At 38.2% G+C, this 13,442-nt stretch overlaps 1 protein-coding gene across 1 annotated transcript in view; it reads right to left on the bottom strand.

The window, feature by feature from the left end:
• LOC136176389 (disintegrin and metalloproteinase domain-containing protein 18-like) overlaps nucleotides 1-13,442 on the bottom strand; it is a 101,483-nt gene that overhangs the window by 19,552 nt on the left and 68,489 nt on the right. The window contains exon 18 of the mRNA XM_065946539.1: nucleotides 3,190-3,373. Within this exon, the coding sequence (XP_065802611.1) occupies nucleotides 3,190-3,373 (184 nt within the window). The remainder of the gene's footprint in view (nucleotides 1-3,189; nucleotides 3,374-13,442) is intronic.

Here is a 13,442-nt window from a genome sequence, read left to right as displayed (position 1 = left end):
AAAACTAACGAGAACCTACTGCACAGCACAGGGAACTCTGCTCAGTACCCTGTGGTGACCTAGGTGGGAAGGAAATCCAAAAAAAGAGAGGGTATATGTGTACATATGGCTGGTTCCCTTTGCCGTACAGCAGAAGCTGACACAGCAGTGTAAGGCAACTATACTCCAGTTAAAAAAAAAAAAAAAAAAAAAAAGTAAGTACTATATGAAAACCATGTGGTTCTGGCGTAAATTCAGACAAACTGACTAGTGAAACAGATTTTATGTGGTCAAGCGAATGCGATTAATGCCACTGAATCAGATACTTGAAAATGGTAAAAACTGTGAATTTTATGCTATGTACATTTTATCAAATTTAAAAAGTTAAAAGAAAAACTTGCACAGAGGTGTTTGGCTCCCTTAAGTCTACTAGATAACAGTCATGATCAAAGTCTCTGGCAATCTTGATCCATTTTCCAAAATTCTACATGTGAATTTAACTACCTATGCTTCCTTATTTTTATCAAACCACATAACTAACCTAGAATAAGGGAAAATGCCCTATCTTTACAAATCCAAATCTTTCTTATGAATCTAGATTTCCCAAATACCGTTAATATTGCTTTTCAGATCATCTAGATGAAACATAACTATAATTATAAAGAATACAAGTCACAAAGTTATATCAGTTGACAAAAAAAAGTATTCGACAACATTCAACACTTATTTGTAATGAAAAACAAAACAAACAAGCAAAACCTGTCTTTATTTGAAAATGAAATAATTGTCTACATACAAAGTTCTAAGGTTACTATCAAAAAAGTTCTAGAAATAATAAAATAATTCAGCAAGGTTTTGGGTACAAGTTGAATATATTTAAGATTGCATTTTTATAAACATGTGAAAGATGAAATTAAAAATGCAATGTCAGTTATACTTACTCCAAAGTGAATAAAATGTTGACATGCAGTCGAACACAAGATACACAATATCTATACCTTAACAATTATAAAATGCTGATGAAAGAAATCAATGACTACTTAAATAGTTGAGGCGACTTAACCATTTTCATGGATTGAAAAATTCAACATAATAAAGATATTCACTCTTCCCAAACTAAACTATAGTTTTAACACAATTCTTATTAAATTTCTGAAAAGTTTTATGTTGTCTCATAAAAATTCATTTGAGCTTCCCCAGTGGCTCAGAGGTAAAGAATTCATTTACAACGAGGGAGCCATAGGAGACGTGGGTTTGATCCCTGGTTTGGGAAGATTCCCCTAAAGGAGGGTATGGCAACTCACTCCAGTATTCTTGCCTGAAGAAATCCATGGACAGAGGAACCTGGCTGGCTACAGTCCATGGGGTAACAAAGAGTTAGACATGACTGAGCAACTAATAGGGCTTCTCTGATAGCTCAGTTGGTAAAGAATCTGCCTGCAATGCAGGAGACCTTGGTTGGATTCCTGAATGGGGAAGGTCTGCTGGAGAAGGGATATGCTATCCACTCCAGTATTCTCTGGCCACCCACTTTGAGCAGCACTAGCAGAAAAGAACCTGCCTACCAACACAAGAGACATAAGAGACCCAGGTTCAAATCCTGGGTCAGGAAGATCCACTGGAGGAGGGCATGGCAACCCACTCCAGTGTTCTTGCCTGGAGAATCTCATGGACAGAGAAACCTGGTAGACTAATATCCATAGGGTCACAAGAGTTGGACAAGACTGAAGCAACTTATCATGTCATAGCGTAAGTTTATTTCACAGTTTGTATTGAAAGGTGCAGGGTCTAGAATAACCAAAACTATCTTTTGAAAGAAAAGTAAAATGAGAAGAATCACTCTGCTGATTATTAAAGATTACTAAATTGCTAAAGTAATCAAGAGAGCATGATATGGGTAGATATATAGACATGCAGATTAATATAACAATCTAGATAATAAAAAAACAGACCCACAAAAATACACCCAATTCATTTTTGACAAAAGTCCAAAAAAAATCAACCTCAACCTAAACCTTAGGTTAAAGTAAATTAACTGAAAATAAACCAAATGTAAAACAGACTTAAATGTAAAACACAATATTGCATATTTTTAGAAATAAAACAAACAAACAAACAAACAGAGAATATCCTCATGACCCAGAGTTAGAAGGAGGCTTATTAGACTTGACACATAACACATGTTCCATGAAAGGAAAAATTGACATATCAATATCATGAAACGCTTTTCTATATGAGTTTCTCCACCATGTAGAACGCTTTAGCAAAGCAAGCAAGCTGAGAAGATGAGAGAAAGAAAGTGTGCATGCCAAACAGAAGTCACTGTCTTTTTTTAAAAACGAATCTTATAAATGACATTCCGTAACTTTCACCATCTTGTCTTTCTTAGAAGCCAGTCACTACATCCAGTGCACACACAGATGAAGAGGATTACACTTCAAGAAATGAATATCGGGAAGAGCAAGCATTGGAGCCATGTTAGAAGATGCTGGCCATAAGAAGCAAGTTCCCAAGGGGATAGGACTGCTCAACACAGACAGAACTGCCTAGTTGATTAATCATGTTAATGTTTTGTTTTATTTTTAAAACATAAGTACTAAATACCATTTACATGAAACACTGATTTACAACTGCTGCCTTATATTTTCTGGAATGTGTGCACTCATATTCCAGACTGACTCCCTGAGCTTTTGAATCATTTTTCTTCTCCCTTTATTTTTTAGCTACATAAATAGTACTACATGTACATCTCAATATGAGTTTGTACATCGCTATAGATGTGCTTTCCCAGTGCAGACTTCTGGTTTGGGCCCTCCAGATTTCTCACACTTATATTTTGACAATACAGATAAAATATGAGTGCTCAGTTATGTTTTTTTCTGAAGTAGGAAAAAATAAAAACACAAATTTAGAATTTTATGATTTAAAGCCATCAGAATTCAAAGATCTTAAAAAGAATCAACTATCAGTGGACTCCTGTGCTTAAAAATGCATCTTCTCCCATGACGACTGATGACAGAGTAATCCAAAAAGTCAATGTTATCTGATAACCAAGGCTTGGTTTAATAATCTTTTCGATATCATGCTGGAAATAAATGGCAGCGCCAGGTTCAAATCCTCTCTGTATGATTGGGATAGTCATCGTGGAATATAGTATCTGATAATTACATAATTTAACACAGGTAAATGCAAGTGAACATGTTTTGTTACCATCTGTTCACCACACATGGTGCCATCAGCCACATAGGTATCATCTCCTCCACCTGATCTCACTGATGATGCAGGAGTTATGCACACAAGTCCTTGAGAATATGAATAAACTGCAGATCGAACATCACTTCTATAAGTACTATTTTGTGGCCAAACACAAGCTAATTTTCCACAAAGAACATCCCTGGAGAGGGGAAACAAAACAAGGTCTTATCATTCTGTCCTTTCATGTAACATAAGTTTTAAATAAGTATTGTATCACAACAATGATAACATAAAAGTTGTTTAACCAATAGTAAAAAAATCAGAAAAATACCAAAATGACACTGTGCACTAGGGTGCACATCTGAATGTGATAGAATTAATTGGCACAGCAGAAGCAGAACTGAAAACTATACAATGAACTCAAATGTTCAGACATGCTTTCATTTCCTGTTTTAGTACTTAGTTTTGTTATTTAGCCCATTACACTGATCACACTCTGAGAAAATTCTTCACCTGCTCCCACTTTGATAAAGCTTGACCAGCCTGCTGCTTTGTTACCCAACGTTTGTTGAGAGTGGCTGGCTGCATTTATTTACACTTTGAGCATATTTTGAGACCCTTCTAATTATGTTCATTGTAATGGCCATGATCTTTAGTCAGTAAATCTATTTAATATACAGACTCTTCATTTTGATCCCGATTCTTTGAATATGTTGATATTTCCAGTCATTCTGTATTCCTCTCCTGGGAATTCAGAAACTTTTAGACCCCATATTTGGCATAAACTATACCAAAGTTTATCCTATAAATAGTTTATTTACTTATCAATGGGTAGAATACTGGCTTCTCTAAGAGACTTCCAATATTCCTAGTTTATGCCCTGGAAAATAACTGATGTCACTTCTTGCTTTGGAATTACTCAAATCTAACAGCTCTCATCCTCAAATGAAAAAACAGTTCTTAGTTATTGATATATGTTTTTTGAGCATGTCACTGTTATCTCTCCAAATGTCTTTCATTTGAAAATTTCATCCATTTGCTCTAAAAAACCATGGACAGACTTTTAAAAAAATGATTTATTTATTTGGCCTTGTGGCTTGCAGAATCTTAGTTCCCTTGACCAGGGATTAAGTCTTCATCCTCAGCAGTGAAAGCATGGAGTTTTAACTATTGAACTCCTGGGGAATTCTCCATGGGAGGTCCTTTTAAAATAACAGAGATTAGCTTAATGGTATCAAGAAGTGAGGGCTTCTCAGGTGGCACAGTGTTAAAGAATCTGCCTGCCAAGTTGTGGGTTCAGTTCTTGGGTTGGGAATATCTCCTGGAGTAGGAATGTCAACCCACTCCAGTATTCTTTTTTTTTTTTAATATAAATTTATTTATTTTAATTGTAGAGTAATTACTTTACATTATTATATTGGTTTTGCCACATATTAACAGGAATCTGCCACGGGTGTACATGTGTTCCCCATCCTGAACCCCCTCCCACCTCCCTCCCCATCCCATCCCTCTGGGTCATTCCAGTGCACCAACCCCGATCGCCCTGTCTCATTCATTGAACCTGGACTGGTGATTCATTTCCGATATGATAATATGCGTGTTTCAATGCCATTCTCCAAATAATCTCACCCTCACCCTCTCCCACAGAGTCCAAAGGACTGTTCTATACACCTGTGTCTCTTTTGTTGCCTTGCATACAGGGTTATCATTCAGTTCAGCCGCTCAGTCGTGTCTGACTCTTTGCGACCCCATGAATCGCAGCACGCCAGGCCTCCCTGTCCACCACAAACTCCCGGAGTTTGCTCAAACTCATACCCATCGAGTCGGTGATCCCATCCAGCCATCTCATCCTCTGTCGTTCCCTTCTCCTCCTGCCCCCAATCCCTCCCAGCATCAGGGTCTTTTACAACGAGTCAACTCTTTGCAGGAGGTTGCCAAAGTATTGGGGTTTCAGCTTCAACATCAGTCCTTCCAATGAACACCCAGAACTGATCTCCTTTAGGATGGACTGGTTGGTCTCCTTGCAGCCCAAGGGACTCTCAAGAGTCTTCTCCAACACCACAGTTCAAAAGTATCAATTTTTCAGCTCTCTGCTTTCTTCACAGTCCAACTCTCTCATCCATACATGACCACTGGAAAAACCATAGCCTTGACCAGACAGACCTTTGTTGGCAAAGTAATGTCTCTGCTTTTTAAAATGCTGTCTAGATGCTGTCCAGGAGGAGGAGCCAAGATGGCGGAGGAGTAGGACGGAGAGACCACTTTCTCTCCTAGAAATTCATCAAAAAAATAACTGAACGCAGAGCAAACTTCACAAAACAACTTCTGATCGCTAGCTGAGGTCACCAGGCACCCAGAAAAGCAGCCCATTGTCTTCGAAAGGAGAACACCTCTATTTCCTCCTTTCCCCTTCTCTTCCCAATCCAATTCTGTGAATCTTTGTGGGTGTCTGGGCTATGGAGAACACTCTGGGATCAGACAACTTCGTAGATCTGTCTCTCTCCTCTTGAGTCCCCCTCTTTCTCCTCCTGCCCATCTCTATCTCCCTCCTCCCTCTCCTCTTCTCCATGTAACTCGGTGAACCTCTCTGGGTATCCCTAACGGGGGAGAAACTTTCCACCATTAACATAGAAGTTTTATTATCAGTGTTGTATAGTTGGAGAAGTCCTGAGACTACAGGAAGAATAAAACTGAAATCCAGAAGCAGGAGACTTAAGCCCAAAACCTGAGAACACCAGAAAACTCCTGACTACATGGATCTTTAAGTAATAAGTGACCGTACAAAAGCCTCCATACCTGCACCGAAACCAACCACCACCCAAGAGCCAATAAGTTTTAGAGCACGACATACCACGCAAATTCTCCAGCAACGCAGGAACATTGCCCTGAACGTCAACATACAGACAGCCCAAGGTCACACCTAACACATAGACCCATCTCAAAACTCATTACTGGGCACTCCATTGCTATCCAAAGAGAAGAAATCAAGATCCGCACACCAGAACACTGACGCAAGCTTAGCTAATCAGGAAACCTTGACAAGCCAATCGTCTAACCCCACCCACTGGGTAAAACCTCCACAATAAAAGGAACCACAGACCTGCAGAATACAGAAAGCCCACTCCAGACACAGCAATCTAAACAAGATGAAAAGGCAGAGAAATACCCAACAGGTAAAGGAACATGAAAAAAGCCCACCAAGTCAAACAAAAGAGGAGGAGATAGGGAATCTACCTGAAAAAGAATTTAGAATAATGATAATAAAAATGATCCAAAATCTTGAAAGCAAAATGGAGGTACAGATAAATAGCCTGGAGACAAAGATTGAAAAGATGCAAGAAATGTTTAATAAAGATCTAGAAGAAATAAAAAAGAGTCAATTAAAAATGAATAATGCAATGAATGAGATCAAAAACACTCTGGAGGGAACCAAGAGTAGAATAACGGAGACAGAAGATAGGATAAGTGAGGTAGAAGATAAAATGGTGGAAATAAATGAAGCAGAGAGGAAAAAAGAAAAAAGGATCAAAAGAAATGAGGACAACCTCAGGGACCTCTGGGACAATGTGAAACGCCCCAACATTCGAATCATAGGAGTCCCAGAAGAAGAAGACAAAAAGAAAGGCCATGAGAAAATACTCGAGGAGATAATAGCTGAGAACTTCCCTAAAATGGGGAAGGAAATAGCCACCCAAGTCCAAGAAACCCAGAGAGTCCCAAACAGGATAAACCCAAGGCGAAACACCCCAAGACACATATTAATCAAATTAACAAAGATCAAACACAAAGAACAAATACTAAAAGCAGCAAGGGAGAAACAACAAATAACACACAAAGGGATTCCTATAAGGATAACAGCTGATCTATCAATAGAAACCCTCCAGGCCAGAAGGGAATGGCAGGACATACTGAAAGTAATGAAAGAGAATAACCTACAACCTAGATTACTGTACCCAGCAAGGATCTCATTCAGATATGAAGGAGAATTCAAAAGCTTTACAGACAAGCAAAAGCTGAGAGAATTCAGCACCACCAAACCAGCTCTTCAACAAATGCTAAAGGATCTTCTCTAGACAGGAAATGCAGAAAGGTTGTATAAACGTGAACCCAAAACAACAAAGTAAATGACAACGGGACCACACCTATCAATAATTACCTTAAATGTAAATGGGTTGAATGCCCCAACCAAAAGACAAAGATTGGCTGAATGGATACAAAAACAAGACCCCTATATATGCTGTCTACAAGAGACCCACCTCAAAACAAGGGACACATACAGACTGAAAGTGAAGGGCTGGAAAAAAATATTTCACGCAAATGGAGACCAAAAGAAAGCAGGAGTCGCAATACTCATATCAGATAAAATAGACTTCCAAATAAAGGATGTGAAAAGAGACAAAGAAGGACACTACATAATGATCAAAGGATCAATCCAAGAAGAAGATATAACAATTATAAATATATATGCACCCGACATAGGAGCACCGCAATATGTACGGCAAACACTAACGAGTATGAAAGAGGAAATTAATAGTAACACAATAATAGTGGGAGACTTTAATACCCCACTCACAAACATGGATAGATCAACTAAACAGAAAATCAACAAGGAAACACAAACCTTAAATGATACAATGGACCAGCTAGACCTAATTGATATCTATAGGACATTTCACCCCAAAACAATCAACTTCACCTTTTTCTCAAGTGCACACGGAACCTTCTCCAGAATAGATCACATCCTGGGCCATAAATCTGGTCTTGGAAAATTCAAAAAAATTGAAATCATTCCAGTCATCTTTTCTGACCACAGTGCAGTAAGATTAGATCTCAATTACAGGAAAAAAATTGTTAAAAATTCTAACATATGGAGGCTAAATAACATGCTTCTGAATAACCAACAAATCATAGAAGAAATCAAAAAAGAAATCAAAGTATGTATAGAAATAAATGAAAATGAAAACACAACAACCCAAAACCTATGGGACACTGTAAAAGCAGTGCTAAGGGGAAGGTTCATAGCATTACAGGCACACATTAAGAAACAAGAAAAAAGCCAAATAAATAACCTAACTCTACACCTAAAGCAATTAGAGAAGGAAGAAATGAAGAACCCCAGGGTTAGCAGAAGGAAAGAAATCTTAAAAATTAGGGCAGAAATAAATGTGAAAGAAACTAGAGAGACCATAGCAAAAATCAACAAAGCTAAAAGCTGGTTTTTTGAAAAAATAAACAAAATTGACAAACCATTAGCAAGACTCATTAAGAAACAAAGAGAGAAGAACCAAATTAACAAAATAAGAAATGAAAAGGGTGAGATCACAACAGACAACACTGAAATACAAAGGATCATAAGAGACTACTACCAGCAGCTCTATGCCAATAAAATGGACAACTTGGATGAAATGGACAAATTCTTAGAAAAGTATAACTTTCCAAAACTGAACCAGGAAGAAATAGAAGATCTTAACAGAACCATCACAAGCAAGGAAATCGAAACTGTAATCAGAAATCTTCCAGCAAACAAAAGCCCAGGACCAGATGGCTTCACAGCTGAATTCTACCAAAAATTTAGAGAAGAGCTAACACCTATCTTACTCAAACTCTTCCAGAAAATTGCAGAAGAAGGTAAACTTCCAAACTCATTCTATGAGGCCACCATCACCCTAATTCCAAAACCAGACAAAGATGCCACAAAAAAAGAAAACTACAGGCCAATATCACTGATGAACATAGATGCAAAAATCCTTAACAAAATTCTAGCAAACAGAATCCAACAACATATTAAAAAAATCATACACCATGACCAAGTGGGCTTTATCCCAGGAATGCAAGGATTCTTTAATATCCGCAAATCAATCAACGTAATACACCACATTAACAAATTGAAAGATAAAAACCATATGATTATCTCAATAGATGCAGAGAAAGCCTTTGACAAAATTCAGCACTCATTTATGATTAAAACTCTCCAGAAAGCAGGAATAGAAGGAACATACCTCAACATAATAAAAGCTATATATGACAAACCCACAGCAAGCATCACCCTCAATGGTGAAAAATTGAAAGCATTTCCTCTGAAATCAGGAACGAGACAAGGATGCCCACTCTCACCACTACTATTCAACATAGTGTTGGAAGTTTTGGCCACAGCAATCAGAGCAGAAAAAGACATAAAAGGAATCCAGATAGGAAAAGAAGAAGTGAAACTCTCGCTGTTTGCAGATGACATGATCCTCTACATAGAAAACCCTAAAGACTCTTCCAGAAAATTACTAGAGCTAATCAATGAATATAGTAAAGTTGCAGGATATAAAATTAACACACAGAAATCCCTTGCATTCCTATACACTAACAATGAAAAAACAGAAAGAGAAATTAAGGAAACAATACCATTCACCATTGCAACAAAAAGAATAAAATACTTAGGAGTATATCTACCTAAAGAAACAAAAGACCTATACATAGAAAACTATAAAACACTGATGAAAGAAATCAAAGAGGACACAAACAGATGGAGAAACATACCGTGTTCATGGATTGGAAGAATCAATATTGTCAAAATGGCTATTCTACCCAAAGCAATCTATAGATTCAACGCAATCCCTATCAAGCTACCAACGGTATTTTTCACAGAACTAGAACAAATAATTTCACAATTTGTATGGAGATACAGAAAACCTCGAATAGCCAAAGTAATCTTGAGAAAGAAGAATGGAACTGGAGGAATCAACCTGCCTGGCTTCAGACTCTACTACAAAGCCACAGTCATCAAGACAGTATGGTACTGGCACAAAGACAGAAATATAGATCAATGGAACAGAATAGAAAGCCCAGAGATAAATCCACATACCTATGGACACCTCATCTTTGACAAAGGAGGCAAGGATATACAATGGAAAAAAGACAATCTCTTTAACAAGTGGTGCTGGGAAAACTGGTCAACCACTTGTAAAAGAATGAAACTAGAACACTTTCTAACACCATACACAAAAATAAACTCAAAATGGATTAAAGATCTAAATGTAAGACCAGAAACTATAAAACTCCTAGAGGAGAACATAGGCAAAACACTCTCTGACATAAATCACAGCAAGATCTTCTATGACCCACCTCCCAGAATATTGGAAATAAAAGCAAAAATAAACAAATGGGACCTAATGAAAATTAAAAGCTTTTGCATAACAAAGGAAACTATAAGTAAGGTGAAAAGACAGCCCTCAGATTGGGAGAAAATAATAACAAATGAGGAAACAGACAAAGGATTAATCTCAAAAATATACAAGCAACTCCTGAAGCTCAATTCCAGAAAAATAAACGACCCAATCAAAAAATGGGCCAAAGAACTAAGCAGACATTTCTCCAAAGAAGACATACAGATGGCTGACAAACACATGAAAAGATGCTCAACATCACTCATCATCAGAGAAATGCAAATCAAAACCACAATGAGGTACCATTACACGCCAGTCAGGATGGCTGCTATCCAAAAGTCTACAAGCAATAAATGCTGGAGAGGGTGTGGAGAAAAGGGAACCCTCTTACACTGTTGGTGGGAATGCAAACTAGTACAGCCACTACGGAAAACAGTGTGGAGATTTCTTAAAAAACTGGAAATAGAACTGCCATATGACCCAGCAATACCACTTCTAGGCATACACACTGAGGAATCCAGATCTGAAAGAGACACGTGCACCCCAGTGTTCATCACAGCACTGTTTATAATAGCCAGGACATGGAAGCAACCCAGATGCCCATCAACAGATGAATGGATAAGGAAGCTGTGGTACATATACACCATGGAATATTACTCAGCCGTTAAAAAGAATTCATTTGAATCAGTTCTAATGAGATGGATGAAACTGGAGCCCATTATACAGAGTGAAGTAAGCCAGAAAGATAAAGAACATTACAGTATACTAACACATATATACGGAATTTAGATAGATGGTGGCGATAACCCTATATGCAAAACAGAAAAAGAGACACAGAAGTACAGAACAGACTTTTGAACTCTGGGGGAGAACGTGAGGGTGGGATGTTTTGAAAGAACAGCATGTATATTATCTATGGTGAAACGGACCACCAGCCCAGGTGGGATACATGAGTCAGGTGCTCGGGCCTGGTGCACTGGGAGGACCCTGAGGAGTCGGGTGGGGAGGGAGGTGGGAGGGGGGATCAGGATGGGGAATACGTGTAACTATATGGCTGATTCGTGTCAATGTATGACAAAACCCACTGAAATGTTGTAAAGTGATTGGCCTCCAACTAATAAAATAATATTAAAAAAAAAATAAATAAATAAATAAAATGCTGTCTAGGTTGGTCATAACTTTCCTTCCAAGGAGTAACCATCTTGTGATTTCATGGCTGCAGTCACCATCTGCAGTGACTTTGGAACCCCAAAAAATAAAGTCTGACACTGTTTCCACTGTCACCCCACCTATTTTCCATGAGGTGATGGGACCAGATGTCATGATCTTAGTTTTCTGAATGTTGAGCTTTAAGCCAACTTTTTCACTCTCCTCTTTCACTTTCATCAAGAGGCTTTTTAGTTCCTCTTCACTTTCTGCCATAAGGGTGGAGTCATCTGCATATCTGAAGGTATAGATATTTCTTACGGCAATCTTGATTCCAGCTTGTGCTTCTTCCAGCCCAGCATTTCTCATGATGTACTCTGTATATAAGTTAAATAAGCAGGGTGACAATATACAGCCTTGACCTACTCCTTTTCCTATTTGGAACCAATCTGTTTTTCCATGTCCAGTTCTAACTATTGCTTCCTGACCTGCATACAGGTTTCTCAAGAGGCAGGTCAGGTGGTCTGGTATGCCCATCTCCTTCAGAATTTCCCACAGTTTATTGTGATCCACACAGTCGAAGGCTTTAGTGTAGTCAATAAAGCAGAAATAGATGTTTTTCTGGAACTCTCTTGCTTTTTTGATGATCCAGCGGATATTGGCAGTTTGATCTCTGTTTCCTCTGCCTTTAATGAAACCAGCTTGAACATCTGGAAGTTAACGTATTGCTGAAGCCTGGCTTGGAGAATTTTGAGCAATACCTTACTAGCATGTAAGATGAGTGCAATTGTGCGGTAGTTTGAGCATTCTTTGGGATTGCCTTTCTTAGGGATTGGAATGAAAACTGACCTTTTCCAGTCCTGTGGCCACTGCTGAGTTTTCAAAATTTGCTGGCATATTGAGTGCAGCACTTTCACAGCATCATCTTCCAGGATTTGAAATAGCTCAACTGGAATTCCATCACATCCACTAGCTTTGTTCGTAGTGATGCTTTCTAAGGCCCACTTAACCATCTTTCTAAATTCTATATATGTGCGTTAGTATACTGTATTGATGTTTTTCTTTCTGGCCTACTTCACTCTGTAAAATAGGCTCCAATATCATCCACCTCATTAGAACTGACTAAAATGTATTCTTCTTAATGGCTGAGTAATACTCCATTGTGTATATGTACCACAGCTTTTTTATTCATTCGTCTGCTGATGGACATCTAGGTTGCTTCCATGTACTGGCTATTATAAACAGAGCTACGATGAACATTGGGGTGAACGTGTCTCTTTCAATTCTGGTTTCCTCAGTGTGTATGCCCAGCTGTGGGATTGCTGGGTCATATGGCAGTTCTATTTCCAGTTTTAAGGAATCTCCACACTAGTCTCCATAGTGGCCATACTAGTTTGCATTCCCACCAATAGCGTAAGAGGGTTCCTTTTTCTCCACACCCTCTCCAGCATTTATTGCTTGCAGATTTTGGATAGCAGCCATCCTGACTGGCATGTAACAGTACCTCATTGAGGTTTTGATTTGCATTTCTCTGATAATGAGTGATGTTGAGCATCTTTTCATGTATTTGTTAGTCATCTGTATGTCTTCTTTGGAGAAACGTTTGTTTAGTTCTTTGGCCCATTTTTTGATTGGGTCATTTTTTTTTCTGGAATTGAGCTACAGGAGTTGCTTGTATATCTTTGAGATTAATTCTTTGTCAGTTGCTTCATTTGCTATTATTTTCTCCCATTCTGAAGGCCGTCTTTTCACCTTACTTGTAGTTTCCTTTGTTGTGCAGAAGCTTTTAAATTTAATTAGGTCCCATTTGTTTATTTTTGCTTTTATTTCCAATATTCTGGGAGGTGGGTCATTTAGGATCTTGCTGTGATTTATGTTGGAGAGTGTTTTGCCTATGTTCCCTCTAGGAGTTTTATAGTTTCTGGTCTTACATTCAGATCTTTAATCCATTTTGAGTTTATTTTTGTG

Source organism: Muntiacus reevesi, chromosome 10, assembly GCF_963930625.1.
Source record: "Muntiacus reevesi chromosome 10, mMunRee1.1, whole genome shotgun sequence".
NCBI classification, from domain to species: domain Eukaryota; kingdom Metazoa; phylum Chordata; class Mammalia; order Artiodactyla; family Cervidae; genus Muntiacus; species Muntiacus reevesi.
The sequence above is the reverse complement of the archived record's forward strand: the minus strand, read 5'-3'. Positions and strand labels throughout refer to the sequence as shown.